General features: G+C 37.9%; 1 protein-coding gene across 5 annotated transcripts in view; it reads right to left on the bottom strand.

Moving 5' to 3' along the window:
- The window catches only part of LOC149570114 (uncharacterized), a 132,040-nt gene that overhangs the window by 69,982 nt on the left and 38,216 nt on the right, over positions 1–23,842 (bottom strand). For 4 of the 5 annotated variants that reach the window (XR_016362891.1, XM_089822773.1, XM_089822775.1 and 1 more), the window contains exons 4-6: positions 1,416–1,509; positions 542–652; positions 300–389 (exon numbers count right to left, since the gene is read on the bottom strand). Coding sequence is in view for 4 of the 5 variants with exons in the window: in XM_089822773.1 (XP_089678899.1) it covers positions 300–389; positions 542–652; positions 1,416–1,509 (295 nt within the window). In the remaining variant the exon portion in view is untranslated. The remainder of the gene's footprint in view (positions 1–299; positions 390–541; positions 653–1,415; positions 1,510–23,842) is intronic. The other variant, XM_089822774.1, reaches the window with a different exon arrangement.

Below are 23,842 nucleotides of genomic sequence, written 5' to 3'. Positions count from 1 at the left end.
TGTTTCAGTGTGACCTCGCACAATAAGAACCACTAAAGTTGCAGTAAACTGGAAAGAAACCCATGAAAGAATTGACGAGATAACATAATATAGAATAATTGAATGATTAATACAAGAATAGATAATAGTATAGCTGAAACATGAGCTATTTTCTAGGATATCTAATTGATGAAATATCTGAATTCTCATGAAGGTTGATATGCTGTATACATTGTTTAGAATAAGTTATCTATGTTACCTTCAAAAAATAATGAAAATAAATAAACCAAAAGTTGTACTTGAGATAAAGATGAAATAACCTCATAATGAATAAGATTAATCATGTGTTCTGGGTGTGCATCAACACTTCCCTTCTTTAAATAATACATATGAGCACCTCTGTCTAGCTTGTGCAACTTTAAGTCAAGAAAAATAGGTTCAACTAAGCAACAACATTTATTGTCCTCCATTTCATGATTCAAGTGACTGACTGCCTTGCATATAATTTTAAAAGAAAACATTTTTATTGGACTTCCGAAAATAACTATTACAAAAAGGATATATATAACCCTGCCAATCGAATAACATTCCCACCAGCTTTCAGTGCTTCTGCCTCTGCCATAAGCAAAATATCTGTACGAGCACTCCTTCCCATGGGCACTGTAGGACACTCCTACAAAATCATGAATTATAGTTTGCCTCCAAATAATAAGAAAAGATCGCAACCAAATAATTTAATAAAGAATCAAATTGAATGTGTATCTTTTCATGAGTATTGTTTTTTGCCATAAACACATTGGATATACATCTAAAGATACCAGATATCCAATTGAAATCCATGGAATTATGTCCACAAATAATCATAACATAGTCACTACTTCTAGAGAGTCAATATTAGAAGATCAGTTTCAAACTTTCAAGATTGACCAATAGAAGGTATAAATTCTTTGTGTGGAACTTTATCTTAATGTTCCTCAAGCTTCCGTCTTATACCTTTCACTAGATTAACACTTTTAGCTGCAGCAATGAACTTGAAGAGGGTTTCAAAAGAGATATGAAGCCTTCTATTATAGGAACAGTTAACAACCTCATGAGACTAAAACACAGACAAGTACCAATGACAACATGAGACCGGAAACAGCAAAGAAACATGCCTTGAGACGAGGGCCCTGAGAAATAGACAACAATGCCACAGGAAATGGGTAGCCATGACAACATCATGTTCTATTCTTCAAAAAAATTACTGGCCTTTAATATACAGTTCTCAAATATTCATTAGTTATTGAACACTTTGACCTGAACCTAATTCAAATGATGCTGTAAAACCAAATAATGCATCAACACATTACATAGGTATACCATATACTTATATGCTAAAAGACAACACAAATGGTATTGATGAATCATCAGTATTTATGTAGAGTTCGTGTGATTACCTCATCACACAAGCCATTGTTATAGCAATCATACACAGCTGAACTTGATGTAAACAAAAATGACCCTTCTCCACTCCATTGCGTTATTGCTGCCCTGAAAATCACATATTTCTTTTAGTGAATAGTCGTGCAAAAGAAATTGAAAGCATTATTATTTGCAAAATGTTGACATTTTAGTCCTAAATGATAAGCAACAAATGCCTGCATGTGAACAAATTGAATTCAAAAAGGCATAGAGCAGTACAAATAGAATGACACAAATAATACCAAATGAAAAAATAAAAATAAAAAGAGGAGAAAAATATGTAGGCATTTAAGAAGTTTACAACTTATTAGCATGCCATCAATACTAACCACACACTAAGGGAATGGGAAAAAAATTGGCAAAGGTGTAATGTCCCCTTCAAGATTTACCCTATAATATGTTGTACAATCACAATTGCAACAAGTTAGGGTTAGAGTTATATCTTTACCAAGTAAGATATCTCCTTTGAACAAAAGGAACCTAGGTTTAGACCCTATAACCATAACCAAGGATACATACAGACAGACAAACAAATATATATATGATAACATGTAATAATCAAGGTCACCGAGAGACGGGGAGACTTCGAGGTCTCCAGTACTGGTACAGCAATTTTTCAAATAGGAGACGGGGGTACTTGGAGAAGGCAATTTTTTTTTTTTTAAATTTTTAATAGTTTAAAGAGTCTGATACTAAAAGTAAATACAAAATTTGAAAATAGTAATACTGTAAGACTAAAGTAAATAATAATAGTAATGTCACATTAAAAATTAAAATAGACTCAGAGTCAAAGATTTCAAAACTCACATGATCACAATATTGTATCTCATAGACATATTTGTTTTTCGAATATTGCATATGATCACCATCATATCAGATTGATAATCGCTGAGATTATCATTACATATTCAAATTTTAAATTCAAGAAAGTATAGTTTGAAGCTGAATTGCCGATATGCAAACAAAAATGAACACTTTGTACAATAAACAAAAAACAGAAATATATCTAGTATTAGTATGTCGATGGTACTATCATCTACTCCACAAGGTTGTGATCATCCATCTCAAGGTCTTCAGCTATCATGCTCTCCAAAAAATCATCTCTCCAAAAGTATTTTAAATGATTTAATCATTTAAATTGTTGAATAAAAATAATTTTTTAAAAAAAATCTAATGTTTTTAAAGTTATTAATTTATTAAATAAAATATTTTAAATGATTTGTTGGTGGTCTTAATATTTGTATTAAAAACATTAAAATGAGGGCTAAAATATATAAAATTATTTAATATTATATTTTACATTTATATTTTACCAGGAGACTTCGGGGAGACTTCACTTTTTGGATTATGAGACGGGGAGACTTCAAGAGACTTCATCATGAAGTCTCCAACCTTTTTTGAGGTCTCCGGAGACGCAAAAAGTCTCCGAGAGGCGTCTCGGTCTCCGAGACGCGACTTTTAGGGGGGAGACGGGTCTCCTGGTAATCATGGTAATAATCTTTACATCAATATATCAATATATACAATATCTTAAGAGTTAGATGATAACATGTAATGATCTTTACATCAATATACACAATATCCAGAACGTTCCCTACTATTTAAACACAACAGGGTTTGAAAGTAAACACATAATAGGCCCCTTAGAAGCAATCTTGCACTAGGCACATAAGCAGACATTCAACCTCTTGGCCCCAATGGCACACAACATAGACATCCACTCAGGGTGGTCTACCGAGTGGGGTGTTTGAATCTACCAAAAGGAGAGAAGTTCCCAAAAGCTTATAAGTTGGCCTTTGAAACCACCAATAATACCGCGGAATATGAAGCTCTCCTACTTGGTCTCGAGTATGCAAGAGAAAAAGGAATCAAACAACTCAAGGTATCAGGAGATGCAAAGTTAGTTGTCAACCAGGTACGCAGACAATATGTAATGTCCCCCTTTTAGCATTTATAGCATGATGTTGTTGTTAGCCTATTTCCCCACGGTCCCGTAGGCTAACTAGGATATTAAAGGGACTTAGAGGCCATTTGGCCTAGATAGTTTCAGCTGCAGGTCTTTCTGTGGGGTTTTGAGGCAACTTTGGGCATACTTACTATTTATAGTAAGTCATCTTGGATATGGTCGGACATCCAATGGAAGGGGTATGTCGATGGTAATTGTTTAAAATCGACAAGAAGACTTGTTTATCATTGATAAGATTTGTTATGCATTGATAAAGCTATTTTATAAAGTTAAATTTAAATATTTAACTTTATTAATGCATAGACTATAGATTGTGGGAAATATTTAAATTAAAAGAGTCTCCTTTATTTTATAACAAATTGGAGACATAAGTTACATAAAGGGAGTTATGTTTTATCCCACATTGAGAAAACGAAGAATTGAGCTCTTGTGAGAACACTATAAAAGAAAGGGAAGAGCTTCTTTTAGTATGCTTGGAAATATCAAAGAAATTGAGAAATTTTTTGGAGATTATGTCTCAATAGTTTGCAGGACGAAATCCCTTCAAGCTGGAAATCTTGACGCCATTGAAAGATATGGTCTTGAGATTCAACATAGTAGCACTCCGAAAAAGCGGAACCGAAAAAGCAGACTGAAAAGCCGGGTATGAAAAAGCAGGCCGAAAAAGCAGTAAAAGCAGGTACGAAAAAAGCTATTCGAAAAAAGCGGAACCGAAAAAGCAGGCTGAAAAAGCGGGTACGAAAAAGCAGGCTGAAAAAGCAGTTCGAAAAAATCAAAGCAGAAGAGGCAGCATAGAAGGAAATTATTTCAGCCATCTAAAACCAGGTTCTTTTGTTAGTATTGTTTTTTAGGGTGTTATAAGCTTTCAGCTATAAGTGTGCATTATACCAGCATTATCATTTTGTAATCCATGTAAATGCCTAAGTCTTGGCCATATTTCATGAGCATTGTAATTTTCATTGCAATTAAGAAGATAATAGTTGCTGGTGTCATTTAAGCAATTTAATATCATTATTTATCAGCTAGTTAGTTTGCATACCAACTGTTTGTAAAAATGCCAGTTGGCTGTAGGTGTTCATTTCTCATGCTTAGATCATATATATGCACTGAATATTGTCAAAATTAGTAGCACACTCATGTTAGGTCATTGTGTAGTCCATTGTAGTCTTCTAGCACAAGATTTTAATTGATGCAAATTGTTAAAAAAAAGTCATTTGAAGCTAGCTGAAATACTATATCAGTCATACATCCCTTGCATGTGAATTGTTTGATGAAATTCCTTGAGCTTTCATCAGCATTTTTGAGGGCAGATTTGAGGAGAGCCATTACAGTGGTATCAGAACTTGCTTGCAAAGTGTTTAACGAAATGTCAAACAACTGAAGTATAAAGATTTTTGGTGTCTGAAGAAGTTATAACCTATTGGGGTTATTACACAATACCAAACAAAGAATGCAAAATTGAAGGCATATAGAAATAGAGTGTGGGATGAGGTTGAGCATTTTGATGCTTTTTCTTTATTTGTTATTCCTCGTGAACAAAATTCCAAAGCAGATTGTCTTGCAGTCTCTGCCTCTCTCCTTATTCCTCACCCTGAGTTTAACAGAGATGTTTATACAATAGAGATGATTCATAGAACTAGTGTGCCTGATAATGATCGACACTAGCAAGTTTTTGATGATGATGGGCAAATCATTGCATTTCTTGAGGGAAGGCCTCCATTTTCAGACATGAAATTTGAAGGATCACGTAATCATAATCGAACACTAGGAGATGACCCTGAGGTTATTCAATTGGATGGTAATGTTATCCCGAGAGGATTAGTCACCCTAGAGAGTCTTTTTGCTAAAGAAGACAAAAGGAAAGAGAAAGTTGAGGACACTAAACCTTCTAATTGTTCGGGTTATGAGAAAGTACATATTGGTTCTGAGGAAAATCCAAAGATGGTCCTAATAGGGAAAGATTTGACATCAGAAGAGAAAGAAGAATTCACGAAGTTGTTGAAAGTCTACCAAGACGTTTTTGCTTGGGGTTATGAAGATCTTAAGGAATTCATGAATGGGAAATTTAAATATCAAATTCCTTTGGAACCTGGTTCAACTCCCTTCCAGCAAAAGCAAAGGCAATTCAATCCCAAGGTAGCTGACGCTATTTTCAATGAAGTTGATAAGATGCTTAAAGCAAAGATTATTTATCCCATTCACCATTCAACATGGGTAGCCAATATTGTTCTTGTCAAAAAGAAGAATGGCGAGATAAGAATATGTGTTGATTTCCGCAATTTGAATCAAGCGTCACTTAAGGATAATTATGGACTCCCCGTCATGGATCATATTCTACAATTGGTATCTGGGTCAGAACTCATGTCAATGCTAGATGGCTTCTCCGGTTATAACCAGATCAATGTCACACCGGAAGACCAACATAAAACAGCTTTTACCACTCCATGGGGTACGTTTGCCTATAATATGCCTTTTGGTTTGATAAATGCCGGATCTACCTTTCAACAGGCGATGGATCATTCATTTGCAGATTTCAAGAATAAGATTATTGTGATGTACCTTGATGATCTTACAATGTTTTCAAAACATAGAAGAGATCATGTGCACCATCTAGAAGCTATCCTGCATCAATGTCGAACTCATGGCATCTCACTAAATCCTAAGAAGTCTATATTTGGAGTGACAAAAGGAAAACTATTAGGGCATATTGTCTCTAAAGAGGGTATTCGAATAGATCCTGAACGGGTGAAAGCTATCCAACAGTTGTCACTTCCCATGAGTAAACTAGGAGTCAGATCTTTCTTTGGGCAAATAAACTTCATAAGGAGGTTCGTACCAAACTTCTCAAAGATTACAAAGTCAATTGTGGATATGATGAAAGGGAATACAAATTTTAAGTGGATAAAAGAAGGTAAGGATTCTTTTGAACAAATCAAGACTGAAATTGCTAATGCCCCTACCCTTTCTTATCCAGATTTTTCTAAAGATTTTCATTTGTATTGTTATGCATCTGAGAACACTTTATCTGCTATACTTACCCAACCTAACAAAGACAATACCGAGGCCCCAATAGCATTCATGAGTATCCCTCTTAAGAAACATGAATTGAAATACTCTTTGATCGAGAAGAATGCTTATGCTCTAGTCAGAGTAGTGAAACAATTCAGGTTTTACATCCTGAACTCTCACTCCAAGGTGTTTGTTCCTGATTCAGCAGTGAAGACTATTCTGACACAACAGGAGATCGGTGTGAACAAAAGGGCCTCCTGGATAGCTAAAGTACAAGAATATGATCTCGATATCAAACCTACAAAGCTTGTCAGAGGAAAAGGTTTGTGTAAAGCTATTGCAAAAGGATCTTCCTCAACTGAAGAAGAGACAGAGAAAGAAGTTCCATTAGTCTTATTCATTAGTAATACCGATGATTGGTTTTCCAATATTGCCTATTTTCTGACTTATGGAGAATGCCCAGCCCATCTGTCACCCAAAGAGAAGAGGACCTTAAAATTGAAATCCGCAAAGTATGTTATCTGGGGTGACGCTTTGTACAAGAAAGGAATAGATGGTACCTTCCTGAGGTGTGTAGATTCTGAACAGAAAAAGGAGTTGCTCCAATTGTTTCATAATGAAGCATGTGGAGGTCATTACTCAGCATCAGTAACGGCTTACAAAATTTTGAGGAATTGTTTTTATTGGCCCGGGATGTTCAAGGATGAAGAAGAATGGGTTAAGAAGTGTGATTCTTGTCAGTATTTCAAAGGAAGAGTCCAATTAGCAGCACTGCCCTTGAAGCCAGTAGTGATTGAAGAACCCTTTCAACAGTGGGGTTTAGATTTCATCAGTCCTATCCATCCTTCATCTACTGTCAGACATACTCACATTTTAATGGCAACTGATTATTTTACTAAGTGGGTAGAAGCCATCCCAGTCAAACAAACAACTTCAGAAGTGGTGTGTAGTTTTATCAAGCAAAATATTTTGGCTAGGTTTGGAGTTCCTAACAAGATTGTTACGATAATGCTACAAACTTCTCCTCTCAGGAAATATCAGCCTTCTGCTATCAATATGGAATCATTCTCTCTCACTCCTCAGATTATTTTGCACAAGGAAATGGTCAGGCAGAATCAAGTAATAAAAATATTATGACCATTGTGTGAAAATTGATAGATGTCAATCAGAGATCTTGGCATAAACATTTGTATGATGCACTTTGGGCAGATCGCACCACTAAGAAGAGAGCAACAGGATTATCTCCCTTTGAGATCCTGTATGGAACTGAGCCAGCTCCTCCTCTTCCTCTAGAATTATCTGCCTTGAAGTTACAAGATGCTATTGAGAATCATGAATTCAAAGATGCTCTTGAAAAACGAATATTATATTTGATCAAGTTGGAAGAAGAGAGGGATGTGGTTGTGGATAGAATTCAGGAACATCAATCCCGCGTTAAGAAGTTATTTAATAAGAAAGCTAAGCAAAGGGTGTTTCAAGAAGGTGATCTTGTCTTGCTTTGGGATAAATGCCGAGAACCAAAGGGCTTACATGGAAAATTTGATTCCTTATGGAGAGGCCCATTCCAGATTAAAGAGGTATGTGGAAAGAATTCATTCATTTTTTCATACCTAAGTGGTACTCAGTTGCCCTCATTTGAAACATTATCATCAGTAAGGTGTCCAGTCTGCCACCTTATACATATCTTAGCTAGGAGTTTTTGTTGTGCCCTCCTTTCTTTTCAGTTCGGTTGTGTTCCCGTTTTTGTTGTGCTTAGTCCCTTCTCCTAGATTTATCTCCTTTTTGGGTGACTCTATAGCCCTTGTGAAAAAGCACAGTCATTTCTTACCTCTGGATTCATTCAGCATCCTATACAGTCCTTGTCCCCAAATAGAGCCAGTTGTTACCCAAACATTTTATAGGGAGGTTTAATTATATTAATTCTAGAAAGAGAGATTAATTCCCAGCTAAACCAATTTTTCTCACCCCCTACTTTTCTCTCTCCACGTACTCCAATTTTTAGAGAGAAGTTCGAGGTTTGAGTTTGAGTTGCCCTCTTTCATTCACAATCTTCTCTCTCCCCGTACTTTTCTCTCTCCACGTACTCAAACTTTTAGAGAGAAGTACAGATTTGGGTTTGGGTTTTCTCATTCAATTTTTCTCTCTCCACGTACTAAAATACTCTCCCTGTACTCCAACTTTTTAACCTAATCCCAACCCGAACCTCTCAACCCAAACTCCAACATGAAAACAATTGCCGACTGGAAATAAAGTCCACATATATTTGGAGTAATAGCAGGTGCGCTATTTCATTGGAGGCCAGTTTGAAGAAAGCTCGAGTTCGAGGAACACAAATTGTGATTTCAAAAGGTGCCATACTATTTGATATACTACCTCAGAAATACATGTTACTCAACCGTCCATGCAAGTTAATGATCTGCGGCTTTGATAGAACATAGGCAAAGCACATAAGCAGGCTACAAGCAAGGAAAGTTAAGTGCAAAGGAAGCTTCCAAGTGTTTGAGAAAATGTTCCCAGTTCATCCTACACGTGGCAAGAAGGGAACACTTATGCTTAATATGGGCATATCTGTTTTAAAAAATTACCTTAACAAGCTACGGGTGGAGGGTGCAGCTAAGTATTTGATAAAATGATCAGACCCGTATCTCACCTTCAGTTCGAATAGATAACACTGGGTGCTGCCAAGAATGAATGTAATATGATTGTCAAAATGCTAGGGAAGGATGCCGAAGTTGTTGAGAGATGACATAGCGTTGATGCCTTTAAAATCCTACAGTAGACAATGGCGTTTGAATGCGACAACGTGATGACTCAAAGACATCCAACATTGCATTCCATATTCTTGCACTGAGGACTACCCATTAGATAGATATGACATGTCACAGCATAGAGCGCCTTGGTATGAAGATAGATGTCGCATATTTTGCCTGTAGCCATCCAACATGTGTCTATATACTATGCATGACACAAGATTTAGATTCCACACATGCAGAGAAGGTTGTAAGTTCTAAAACCACTAAAGAATCATCACTCCATGTAATGGTCATTTTTATATAGAGACTCAATGAACAAATTCGGGATCATGAAGCTTGCTATGAGAGGAACATAAAATATGAAGCTTGTGGAAATTTGTCATCGCTTCATACTAATGAAGGATCTCAAGAAGGGATTTTGAGGGTCTAAGTCATAATGGTTGACTTACAAGAGACATCACAAGAGGCAAGGAAAGCTAGGAGGGAAGCGCAATAGGATATTGGAAACAAGGTAGCAATATTAGTTAATAATAATAATAATGAATCAGATCTTTATGTTGTCTTTGCATTGGCAAATGGACTTGTACAAGTATAAGTTGATCAATAATCATTTGGCATAAATCCCAAGTGAACATGCATAGCATAACATGGAAGCATACATGCAGGCTATGACATATAATGTGATGTGAAGGAAATATTGTACATCATCTTTGTCTGGTTTGCTAGCCTTGCAAACGAATTCCTAATCCACAGGTCCATGTCCTTCCGCGTAGGGTAAATATGGATAGGACGTGCATGTGAGAAAACATAGAAGAAAATTATATGTTTGACCAAAATGCCTCTAATACTTATTTTCATGAATCAATGAGGCTGAGGGCATGAAGATTATACCTATCTACTGAACATGGAGATAAAGGTATGGCGTGGCAAGATATGACAGACGATTGTTCATGAAAGTATCAAACATCAAGAATGTTTTGGCCCAAATATTTAAGTTAACAAACATGATCTTCCATCATTCTTTAGCTTCTAGAAACTACATGGAGTAGGGAGAACTTGTTAAATGCATATGTGCAGGTAAAGAATCCTTCTTGTGACAAGTATTGACCAATGGTATCGAGACACAGAATTCTGAGTAGTTCTTATTGCATCTATATCATGGAGATATTCATAGTAAGAAAATGTGTTGCTAAGAATATTGCATTCAGAGATAAAATATCATGAAGATATAATCATCACACAATGGCAGCTACAGGCTTGAATAGTATTGATAAAGTTTTAAGAATCTCTTGTGAATGCAGCAGGCAGGTGTAAAGTTTAATCTCATATGCACAATTTGATGCTTCGCAATGAGGAACATATATATATATATGAAAGTGATGAACGCCCAGGTCAGTGGAATCGATAAGATTGCAAATTGTCAAAAGAATCCAAAATTGTTGAAGAATGTATATCCAATGCTGGAAAATGACATGTGTCACTTATTGTAACCGAAGTTAGGATGTAGTGTTTCAACTTCGTAAAAGGTTGGAATTGGTTGTGAAATACTTCCCCAATGTCCAAATCCTAACTTTTTGAGTAGTTACGAACCCGAGAAGGTAGTTATGCCTGAATAGATTATAAATTCACAAATCTCAATGTAATAGAGGACTTTTGGACTTGGAAAGAGGGAACACTTCTGCTTTGATAACAAAGCAATTTTTGGAAAGTGTGTACAATTGTTGTTTTTTTTGTAATCAGTTATTTCTTGCTTTCTTGGTGCAAAGAAATAAAGGAAGTACATTTGACGTTCTCTTTCTAAAGGGTCTGAATTGTTGAGGTGTTGATTCATTTATGAGTATTTTCATGGTATAGTATGAGTATTCATGAATGATTGAATTAGCATTGTGTTGGTGAAAGTCCTCAAGCATAGTCCTTGATTGCTCTCATTAATAGTTTACGTCATATTTATGAGAACGTTGAAGGCGTGTGGTGTATTCGCTATCAATGGTTTTCCTTTCTATTTTCTAAATTCTATTCATCTTTATTGAAAAAGCACAAATTTTATCTTACAAGGGAGCTGCCCATCTAAATGCAAAGGAAGGCCAGATATCAAGGGCCTATCCAACTGTTGGAGACATCAATTTGCCACATACTCCATTGGGCCAAATCATATATTTTCTTGGTGACAAATCTGTTTACCAACAGATTTTTGGAGACTCTGCTGGGGAGACTGAACAAGAAAGATTGACAGTCGCCTGTAATGAAGCATAATGGTGCTACCACATGAGAACATTTTTCCTGTTCTCCAACCAAATCTTGGCTTCCAGGACACTCAGGAAGATATCATTTCAGACTTGAACACTTTAGCCTGGAGGTGTAGACGAAGTGCACAACAATATCATCAAGTAAATCAAGTTCTTGAAGAAGAAGAAGAGTTCGAAGAAATCTTGCGAAGAGCTCCTATTGGTCAGGACGTAGTAGTCATTGAAAGAATAATAGTTATCCCAAGAAGAAACAGGCCGAATCTTGGTCACATTCAAGGGCAAATAAATCATAACCACTAAGCTGGCTGACAAACCATACACCCGGGTAGATAGACAAAAGGGTCTGGTAGACGAAGATTTTGAAGCCCTTCGAAAGTTAGACTTCAAGCCAGTTACTCCTAAGAAGAAGAAGAAGGTTAAGTCTGTTAGTAGGTCATCTTCATCGACCAAGACTATTGTTTCTCCTGCGGCCTTTCAAGCTTTGATTCTGCCAGGTACTCTTGTACCTCTAGCTATAAATTTGCAGCCCTTGAACATTATTCTTCCAGCTATGGCACATCAAGCACCGCAACCACCCGTCCCATGGGGAGCTGCTATTGGTCCTTTAGCTCTAGGGAATCAATTACATGACATGCCTGTTGGCTCTCGAAAGATTCTTCCTAAGTTTTCCAAGGACGGGAAAGTTACCACTGATCAACACATCAGTGCATTTTTTATGGCAAGCGGAGTTCTTGCAATTCAACACGAAGATGTTTCTATCCGCCTTTTTGTTGAAACATTCACAGAAGCCGCAGCTAAATGGTTTGGTCAGTTGCCAACTGGATCAGTAACTTCATGGGCTACCTTGATTCAAGCTTTCGAGAGGAGATTTAAAACCGTTGAGGATGAACATTTGCTCCTTTCCCAATTGACTTCAATGAAGAAAGAAATTCACAAGCCCATGCAAGAGTTCATTGCTCGTTTTAACCAGATGGTCAATCGAATTCCAGCTAACAAAAGACCCACCGAAGAAAATCAAATGACATTCTTCATCAGTGCCCAACCTTCTGATGTAAGCTTTCAGATACGAAGGGCAAGACCTCCTAATCTAGCGAACGCACAAACTTTGGCTATTGAAGTGGACGATGACTTGCTTAGTTCAGGAAAGTGGAGTCGTGACTTACAAAAAGGAAAAGGTCAGCAAGCTCTTGTCTCTACCACTGATCCTTTATATCAAAAATTGGCTAATGATCTGTTACAACTCAAAAAGCAATTGCCCTATAATCCTCCACCTCTGTATCAAGATATTCCAAGAAGGAATTATATGCCATATCAGCAAAATAGACAAACTAAATGGCTACCTCAGCCAACACCAAAGTTAGCCATTGAACATCCCTCGTTGTCTGGTAAACAGACTGCTATGTGTGATTTTCACCTAACAACAGATCATGATGGTGCAAGCTGTCCCGAGATGGCCAGATTCATGCAAATGCATTTGACAGCGGAGAAAATAGAAGAATATGTGGCTCCTGAAGATGTAACAGAACCTACTACTGGGACCTCTTCTATAAATTTTCTAGAATATGAATCTGATGATAACAAAGCCGAAGATATCAACAATCATTCTTGCAATGCAGCTACACCAAATTGGAGACAAAGATTAGAAGAGAAGTCGGCAAAAGAAGCAAAGGATAAAGCTTCTGATGAGACTACTAAGCAAATTCTATCTCCGAAGCATACTCTGGAAGAGCCTTCACAAGCGAAAGAAACAGATAAGTATAAAACCTCTCCCATTGTTGAAGACTCTTTTGATTTTATTGATCATTGTAAAAAGACCAAAGTACAAATTTCTCAGTTGGACTACCTTAAGGCAAACCCTCATCAATTAGAAAGGTTGATCCAATGTGTTGGTAAAGGAAAAGGTTCGCCTAAGATCACTATCAACCATGAGTCAGAAGTCTCTCTGAAAGCAGAAGATAATTTGGAAGGTCCCATGACTGAGAAAGAATCTTTTGTTGCAGCGTCTTTGTCAGACAAACCTGACCCTTTCTATGTTTCTCTTTATATAGCTGGATGCAAGTTAAGTAATTGTACTATTGATTCCGGTGCATACGATAATGTTATGCCTTCAAAGCGATGATGATGAAATCAAGTAGGAATGGCTATGTTATAATAGTTATTGGTTGTGCCATCAGGATGCCGAGAGGTTTAATGTCGTGTTGGTCCACTGTTAGCAGCTAGAATGTAGGTGGTCACAACGTCAGCTGTTCCAACCTCTTCCAGGTATCTTTCGGTAACACATTCACGCGAACCGTCCGTCCACAATTGTGTCTGTCAAAACAGTTCCTAGAATTCCCATCTCGACGACCGTCGAATGCTGTCTGGATGTGAGGGCTAGCAGCATCAGGTCCTTTGCACATGCTCCACTTTCTTTTGCCGTTCCTTGTTCTCCTGATAATTTTGTAGCTGGAGCAATGTTTGTGAGTGTCGATCGGAGTTGAGGCATTGTGAGCAACAGATCATTTATTTTGACTAGTACTTTAGTTTGTAATATCTAACGTACGATGTTCTGTTCCGCACAATTCCTTGCTGAGGTACCAATAGTGTCCTTCAAGTGTGCTTTCTCCGCCTGCGTCACCTTCTCAATTTCTGCCCGTGTTTCCTCTAATCTCTTCTTTTCCTCCGTCGGATTGGGGTATTGTTTTGCTTGCTTACGTGTGACTGCCAGAACCTCCTCTTCGTCCGTCCCGATGGTGACCAAATTCACTCCCAATTTTGAGCACTTGGCATCTTCATGATCTCCAAGACCGCACCATCAGCATAACAACTTTGGTGTGTTTGCCATTGTACAATCTCGGACAAAGTGGCCGCACAAATTGCATGATCGACAATGAACGATCGAGCAGCCGTTCACATCGTACTAAATTCGGCTGTGGCCCCCATTATTATTGTTGGCATTGTTGTTGTGTTTTGCCCTCGTCTATTATTTTTGTACCCTCCCGACGTGGCACCCTCATTATTGGTGTTTCCGCTCTCTCCTGACGCAGAAGCCTCCTGCGTTAGGAGCACTTGTTGAGGTCCTCTTGTTTTTATATTTAAGGGGCATTCTTTTGTGAAATATCCCGTGATCTTGCAGATCTCGCAAAACTAGTTCTTTGGACAAGATCCCTTTATGTGACCTTCTATCTTACATTCTGTGCACCATAGCTCGTTCCCATTCATCTCTTTCTGCATGTTCTTAAATTTCTTCATCATTCGAATCATATCCTTCTGGAGAGCTCGGACATTCTTGCTGCCTTTTTCGTCATCGCTGCTATCTTCTTCCGAAGACGTGTCGTCATCTGAATTGGATGAGCTACTCTTCTTCTTTTTTGTTTTCTGCTCACTTTCTAAGTTCATCGCCCGATTGTATGCTTCAATGTATGACGATGGCGGCACAATCTTCATTTTCTTCCGTAACTTCGAGTGTAGTCCTTCAATGAACCATCTCTTTTGCAGCCCATCACTTTCCATCTTGTTTATTAATTTTTTTAATTCTCTAGCATATACTCGAACTGTTTCATTTTTTCCTTGCTTTGTGTTGTATATCTCTACTACGATCTCATTGTCATCGCGCAGCAATCGAAATTCAATGATAAATTCCTTTTTAACTTGCACCCAATTGATTAATTTTTGGGGATCCATATCGGCAAACCAATCAATTGCTACACCCCTTAGGGTTGCTGGAAATTGTCACACCCATTCATTTGTGTCAATTATACCATTCGCTGTCCAAATTGTTTCACATGTTTTACAGTGTCTGATCGGATCGGCCGTTTCATCACCATCAAACTTTGGAAACTTCTCTTTTGGTTCTGCCATTATTACTTTATTTTGTGTATGGGCGTTGTTCAACACTGCGACACTGGCGTTGTTTTGCACTTAGACACCGATGTTATGCACTCTGGCACTGACGCTTTGTATTCCGACACCAACGCTCTACACTCTGACACCAACACTCTACACTCCGACACCGACATTTTGGGCAAACGTCTTATTCCCTACAATTGCGTTGTTTGGTGAAGAAGGGTCTTTGTTAAGCAAAATTGTCCGTTCCGAAAGTGTATTGCGGACGGAGAGTTCACTCCACGCTCATGCTCTCTAGGCACTTCGAGTCGTGCGAGTTAATTCCCTTCCGTCTGGATTCTCTTCCCTTGGCGAATACAGGTTCAAAAATTCCTCCCTTGCTTCTTCCACCACTTCCACCCGCTGTCGAGTCTCCTCCAACAATTCCTCAGTGCTTCGGTGTTCGTCGACAATCTGCTAAAACCTCCATCTGCACTTGACTTGTTGTGTCAAAATTAAATTTTTTTGTGTAGTGCGTATTCCATCTTTTCCCTTTATCTTATTTCTATCCTTGTTAAGCTGATTTGGCATTAGTTTGCATTCCTCTGCCTTCATTCCAGGTCCATTGGGCAATAGCGCCAAATGTTTACCGTATGGGTAAATAGGCTAATGCATACAAACAATGGAACAAGAATATGTAACAGCAGTATTCCTTTTATTAGCATATATGCCAAAGACATTACATTATGCTTATGATGATTATTACAACCATGATCCAAAGTCGTACATATACCATCCCGAAGAACCTTCCCAAAGGGCCCATCGGCTACATAACACTTACCGATGACATCAACCCATCGACTACACAATATTTACCGACATACATCATGTCGGCTATACAATATTTACCGACAACATACATCCTGTCAGCTACACAATATTTACCGACGACAAGTCCCTAATCACCACTGTCAGCCTACGAGACTCCATAATAGGCTCTCATGTCACTGTTAGACAGAGCTAAAAAGGGGACATGACAAATCCTCCCCTCTCGGAGATGCTTGCCCACAAGCAACTACAAAGCTGATTGCTATAAAATAGTCTCGCCCTCCCAAGTGGCATCCTCTATAGGGAGACCTCTCCAGCAAATCAAATACTCTAGAATCACCTTGCTTCTCAACTGGCGTTCCCTCTCTTCCAAGATTTGAAGATGGTATAATATGTTGTCCCAATGCCTTTTTCAGACACTGGTGTGACACATAACTTTATTAATGGAGATTTTGTAGCTCGGTGCAAACTTCAGGTTGAGGATTTTGGTGGATTCAGAGTTCGAGTAGCAGATGGATATACTCTCGCATGCACCAAAAAGGTTGCTAATCTAACCTTGAGATTATGTGGTCAACATGGGAGAGATGGGCATAGTTTTGGGAATGAAGTGGCTCCAAGACTTGGGAGTATTTACCCTCAATGTACCTAAGATGGAAATGTCTTTGGAGGTTGATTGTAGGAGGCATGCATTGAGGGGTATTACGGATGGAGGCTTGCATTTTATCAAAGGGCTGGACAGTAAGAGAAAGAAAAAGTGATTCAGGAGAAACATGAGATTATTCTCAATCCATTGTTCGAAGTGGAAGCCGCTTGGTCATATGACAATCCACTCTATGGCTTGGATGATGATAGCTCTCTTGATTCCAGTCTTGAGATGAGCATTATTGATAATGTTTGTGATCCTACTAGTGCATCAAGATTGCAAATGGGGATCACAAAGGAGATTTCAAAGGTGTACATGGTGAGGAATGCTCACAGCTTCATTTTTTATTCTCATGTACATGACCTATTCATCATGCACAATTCAGGAGCGCATGTGTTGAAAACTTGGGATGATAGTACAAAATTTGGAGGCAAGGTTGATCAGTCTCTTGGCTTGCTCCCACTTAAGGCTAATACTTATGCAACACTTGATGATGATATTGAGTTGGTACGACAGTTTCAGTTTGGGCAAATGTTGCAGAGATTGTTCGGTGCTGACAAGGACATTATGCAGTACTTCTTGTGGGATCCAAGTGGTGAATTGCTTGAGGACAAGCAATTTTAGGGGGGGCGGACTGTCATGTCCCCTCTTTGGAGGTAATTTGATTTAATTAATTTAATTAATTAAGTTGTCCAAAATAATGAAAATTTTATGAGGATGACTAATTAATTATTTTCATTAAATAAATAAGTGGTATTAAGTTAATTATTTATAAAATTATCAAATAAACAAATATTAAAAGGTAACTTTATATTTAATATATTTAATAAAGTGACTTGAATTATAAAATATTTTATAAAGTCACTTAATTAATATATAAAATAATGTTCTAGAAGTTTCTGGAGAAAGTGGAGAAAAAAGAATAAATAGGCATCCTGAGCTTCATTCTCAACAGGCAGATTTGATGTTGTTGTTGTTGTTGTTTCACTTTGTGGAGCCTAAGGTTTCTGCAGATTACTTCTTTGTCATAGGAAACGAAAACTTCCTATCGATAGCAATTTTGAGGGTGTGAAATATCACTTGAATTATTGCAGCTGGGAGGAAGATACTTCAGTCTTCTATTTGTGCTATATTGAGAAAAAAATATGAGTACAAAAAGCAGTCCGAAAAAGCAATCCGAAAAAGCAGTCCAAAAAAAGCAATCCGAAAAAGCAGTCCGAAAAAAGCAGTCTGAAAAAGTAGTCCGAAAAAGCTATCCGAAAAAACAGTCCGAAAAAGCAATCCGAAAAAGCAAAGCGAAAAAGCAAATCCGAAATAGCAAAGCGGAAAGACAGCATTGGTGAAAATTATTACAGCCATCTACAACCAAGTTCCTTTGTTTATCATTCATGTTAGCATTGCATTTTAGGTGTTATAAGTTTCAGCTGTAGGTGTGCATTATACCAACATTATCATTTTTGTAATCCATGTAAATGCCAAGAGTCTTGGCCATATTTCATGAGCATTGTATTAGAAATTTCATTGCAATTAAGGAGATAATAGTTGCTAGTGTCATTTGAGCAATTCAATATCATTTATTATCAGCTAGTTAGTTTGCATGCCGACTGTTTGTAAAAATGCCAGTTGGCTGTAGATGTTCATTTCTCATGCTAAGATCATATATATGCAGTAAATATTGCCAAAATTAGTTGCACATTCATGTTAGGTCATTGTTTAGACAATCTGGAGTCTTCTTGCGAGCATTCTTATTGATGCAAATTGAAGCAAAAAGTCATTTCAACAAACTGAAAAGTTATCAGTCATATGACCCTTGTATGCAAAGTGTTTGACAAAATTTCTTGAGCCTTCAATCAAAAGTTTTCAATCAGATTTGAGCAGGGTCATTACAGTGGTATCAGAGCTACATTCCTGCCATCCTGCGGGTTTAGCAATCACATGCAGCCACCCAGATTCTACACTCGCAGGCAAGCTTGGTTTGACAGGGAACAAGATTTTGACAGGCAACCAAACACAATGGGTGATAGGCAAGAGCGTAGCCCACCAAGAGACAATAGGAATGAGGATCAGGAAACAAGGGAATTTTACAGAGCAATGGTTACAGAACAAGAGCGGATGGCTAAGGCTTTGCAGGCACTCACCACCGTGGTTGAGCGCATGAACACACAAAACAGACGAAATCAAGAGCAAGAGGATAACAGGAGTGCAGTGGGATCACCTAGAGTCCATAGAACTCCTTCCATAACAACAAATAGGCCTACACGACCCACCTTCTTAAGAGAAGAACGTGCAATAGAAGAGAATGATGAAGATGTTGAGGAGCCTACCTTTGCTGATGTATATATGGCTGCTCATGATGAATGGCAACAATTGACACTAGGAGCTCGAGAGTTCATGCATTTTGATCATTTTGTACAAATGAGGATGGACTACTACAAGTCCTGACAGGAGAGGAGACCTCGGAATCAGAATAAGGATCTCAAGCAGGCTACTAATAAGCTTACATTACCTATGTTTGATGGAAGTGGCAAATCTATTGCACAGTCATGGATTCATAAGTTGGATACTTTCTTGGCTCTTCGACTCATGACAAAATAGGAAGCCATCAAGTTTGCCACTTTGCACCTAGAAGGAACAGCACACAAATGGTGGTATCATGGATTGGTTACATTGCAGCATAATCAGATTACATCTTATTAAGAGTTTGTGAATAGATTGGTGGAACGCTTTGACAAGAAAGACCCAGAATCATACTTCAGAGATTTGGCTCAACTCAAGCAAGTTGGGAGTTTGGAGAACTACATTGGGGACTTTCAAAGATTGTCAATAATGGTTCCTAATATCTCAGAGAGACTACTAGTGGTGTTATTCATGGAAGGCTTATTGAAGCCTGTGAGAGGATGGATAAAAGCCTTTGATCCTCCTACTCTTCAGGAGGCAATGAAGAAGGCTAGGAGCATGGAGTTTGCAGCACCAAAGAGCAAGAGCTTGCATAAGGAAATCCTTTCAACAAGCAATGAGACTCCCCAACAATCAAACAAAAAAAAAACAGCACCTATGACGGAAGAGGAGACACCAGAAGAGTTGAGGAAGAAGAAATTATGCTATTGGTGCAAGGAGCCTTACAACAAGGATCACGATTGCCCTTTGAGGCCGAAGAGCAAGGCGAACAGTTTCATGTGGGCATACTATGAGGACTTTGATTCTGATGAAATTGATCAGTAGGTTGCTTCAAAACTTAATCAGGGTGAGGAGACTTCTGCTCCCATGGCATATATTGCCAATGTTTAGGATGAGACTGCATTCAGGTTCAGGGGGACAATTGATGGACAGAATTGCATCGCTATGCTTGATACTGGTGCGATACATAACTTTATTAATGGAGTTTTGTAGCTCGGTGCAGACTTCAAGTTGAGGATTTTGGTGCATTTAGAGTTCAAGTAGCAGATGGATATACTCTCGCATTCACCAAAAAGTTTGCTAATCTAACCTTGAGATTGAACAACTATGAGTTACATTTAGATTTTTATGTGGTCAACATGGGAGAGATGGGCATAGTTTTGGGAATGAAGTGGCTCCAGGACTTGGGAGTATTTACCCTCAATGTACCTAAGATGGAAATGTCTTTTGAGGTTGATGGTAGTAGGCATGTATTGAGGGGTATTACGGATGGAGGCTTGCATTTTATCAGAGGGTTGGACAGTAAGAGAAAGAAAAAGTGATTCAGGAGAAATATGAGATGATTCTCAATCCATTATTCAAAGTGGAAGCCGCTTGGTCATATGACAATCCACTCTATGGCTTGGATGATGATAGCTCCCTTGATTCCAGTCTTGAGATGAGCATTGTTAATAGTGTTTGTGATCCTAGTAGTGCATCGGGATTGCAAACGAGGCTCACAGAGGAGATTTCAAAGGTGTACATGGTGAGGAATGCTCACAGCTTCATTTTTTATTCTCATGTACATGACCTATTCATGATGCACAATTCAAGAGCGCATGTGTTGAAAACTTGGGATGATTGTACGAAGTTTGGAGGCAAGGTTGATCAATCTCTTGGTAGGAACTTGAGGCTAATACTTCTGCAACACTTGATGATGATATTGAGTTGGTACGACAGTTTCAGTTTAGGCAAATGTTGCAGAGATTGTTCGGTGATGACAGGGACATTATGCAGTACTTCTTGTGAGATCCAGGTGGTGAATTGCTTGAGGACAAGCAATTTCAAGGGGGGCGGAGTGTCATGTCCCCTTTTTAGAGGTAATTTGATTTAATTAATTTAATTAATTATGTTGTCCAATATAATGAATATTTTATGAAGATGACTAATTAATTATTTTAATTAAATAAATAAGTGGTATTAAGTTAATTATTTATAAAGTTATCAAATAAACAAATATTAAAAGGTAACTTTATATTTAATTAATTTAATAATGTGACTTGAATTATAAAATATTTTATAAAGTCACTTAATAAATAAAATAATGTTCTAGAAGTTTCTGGAGAAAGTGGAGAAAAAAGAATAAATAGGCATCCTGGGCTTCATTCTCAGCAGGCAGATTTGATGTTGTTGTTGTTGTTTCACTTTGTGGAGCCTAGGGTTTATGCAGATTACTTCTTTGTCATAAGAAACGAAAACTTTGATAGCAATTTTGAGGGTGTGAAATATCACTTGAATTATTGCAACTGGGAGGAAGATACTTCAGTCTTCTATTTGTGCTACATTGAGAAAAAAATATTTGAGTACAAAAAGCAGTCTGAATAAGCAATTCGAAAAAACAGTCCAAAAAATGCAATCCGAAAAAGCAGTTCGAAAAAAGCAATCCAAAAAAAACAATCTGAAAAAGCAGCTTGAAAAAGCAGTCCGAAAATCAATCCGAAAAAGCAAAGCGAAAAAGCAGATCCGAAATAGCAAAGCGGAAAGGCAGCATTGGTGAAAATTATTACAGCCATCTACAACCAGGTTCCTTTGTTTATCATTCATGTTAGCATTGCATTTTAGGTGTTATAAGTTTCAGCTGTAGGTGTGCATTATACCAATATTATCATTTTTGTAATCCATGTAAATGTCATTGTATTAGAAATTTCATTGCAATTAAGGAGATAATAGTTGCTGGTGTCATTTGAACAATCCAATATCATTTATTATCAGCTAGTTAGTTTGCATACCAACTGTTTGTAAAAATGCTAGTTGGTTTTAGGTGTTCATTTCTCATGCTTAGATCATATATATGCATTGAATATTGCCAAAATTAGTTGCACATTCATGTTAGGTCATTGTTTAAACAATCTGGAGTCTTCTTGCGAGCACTCTTATTGATGCAAATTGAAGAAAAAAGTCATTTTAGCAAACTGAAAAGTTATATCAGTCATATGACCCTTGTATGCAAAGTGTTTGACAAAATTTCTTGAGCCTTCAATCAGAAGTTTTCAATCAGATTTGAGAAGGGTCATTACATTGTATCTCCTTAGGAAGAGAACGATATTGATGGTAGTTGCTTATTATAGCATCATTGAAAGCCTTAGTAGGAGGCCTGTTACTGGTACCTATTGACGGAGATCTATTACAATAATAGATAAGACGTCTATTATTAGTTAATGGTTATCTTGTAAATATCTTTAGCTTTAGTTTGCTTTCGTTTTTTGCTTTCTCTGGAATAGAATGTTTCTATTCTTTACGATCGTTTCCTAAGGAAACATCGTCTCTTCCTTTTGTATAAATTGACCTTTCGGTCTCTGTTATTAATAAGCAAGTATTTACCAATTACCTTGTAATATGGTATCAGAGCTAAATACTTGAATTTTTTCGGAAAAATTTATAATTTCTTCTTGAAATTATTTGTTTAAATTTTTCCAAAATTATTTCAGCTAATTTCTCCAAAACCCACCTAGGGTTTTTCTGCTTGGAGAAATTCCCGAATTACGGGTCTGCAAATCGCGTGGAAATCGTGGCCATTTTTTGAAGACTCGCATTTTTGGGATGAAAATCTGCATGTTTCTGTATCAAATCTTCATGCTCTTAGCCGTCTCAGTCTGTCATCGTGCTCTGGGAAGCAGATTCGACCATTTTTCATCAAGAAATCTGAAGTTTTTTCAAGCTTTTTTCAGCTAGGGCCGTTTTTTTTCGAAAACCTAATTTTTGGGGCCGAAAAAATTTTTTGTTTGCAGATTCTTGGTGGGTTTTTCGAGAGATCAACTAGGTTGTCGTCCGTTTTTTCTGGGTGCCTCGATTTTTGTGCCTCGATTTTCGAGCCAGCGGATTCAAAAAACGACAGGAGATTCCTTCTGGGTTTTTCGAGCTCTCTTTTGAGTCCTTCTCTGATTCTTTTGGGTTTTCCGTATTTTTGCCTCGAAAAACGTGCCTTCACAGATTTTCACAGTTTTTCATTGAAAAACGTGCCATGGCATCTCTGACAAATATTCTGCTTGAGCATAATTCCAAATTCAATGGTCGCAATTATGGAACCTAGAAGCAGCGCATCATCGCAATCTTCGAATATCGAAACACCGATCAACTTGTTCTGGGTGTTAAGCAGCGTCCGACTTCTCCGGGTCCTGATCAAGATACATGGGATCTGAACAATCGAGAGGCAGTAATGCTTCTCAAACTCTCCGTAGCTGATGACCAGCTTTCTCAGATTCCATCCGGCAAGACAGTGGCCGAAATCTGGACACATCTAAAAGGTCTTCATGAGACTTCCGACAAGAGCAGAGCCTTCTTTCTGAAAAACACTCTGTTTTCTATTGTCATGGATGAGCGCACCTCACTCCAGGCACACCTGAATCGGATTCAGGAAATCCGAGATCAGTTACTTGCCATCGGTCGCAAGATGGAGGAAGAGGATATTGTGGTAATCACTCTTCGGAGTTTACCAAATTCCTATGAGCATTTTATCGAGACTCTCAACATCACATCTACTGGTGTTGATCTAAAGTTTACTGATCTCTGCACCCTGCTACTTCAGCAAGATCGGTGGAAACAACAATTCGGTGTCAGCTCCAGTTCCACCTCCACTGAGCAAGCCTTTGCTGCGAAATCCTTTCAGAAGGATAAGGGCAAGTTTCAGCAACCATCTCAGCAGAAGTCTTCTGCTCCAGCATCCGATGGTACCAAAAAGAAGAACATTCAATGCAACTATTGCCACAAGTATGGTCAC

This window comes from Cupressus sempervirens, chromosome 3 (genome assembly GCF_028749045.1).
Source record: "Cupressus sempervirens isolate cs-2001-9-10 chromosome 3, ASM2874904v1, whole genome shotgun sequence".
NCBI classification, from domain to species: domain Eukaryota; kingdom Viridiplantae; phylum Streptophyta; class Pinopsida; order Cupressales; family Cupressaceae; genus Cupressus; species Cupressus sempervirens.
Note: the sequence above shows the minus strand (reverse complement) of the source record. Positions and strands in the feature narration are given on the sequence as shown.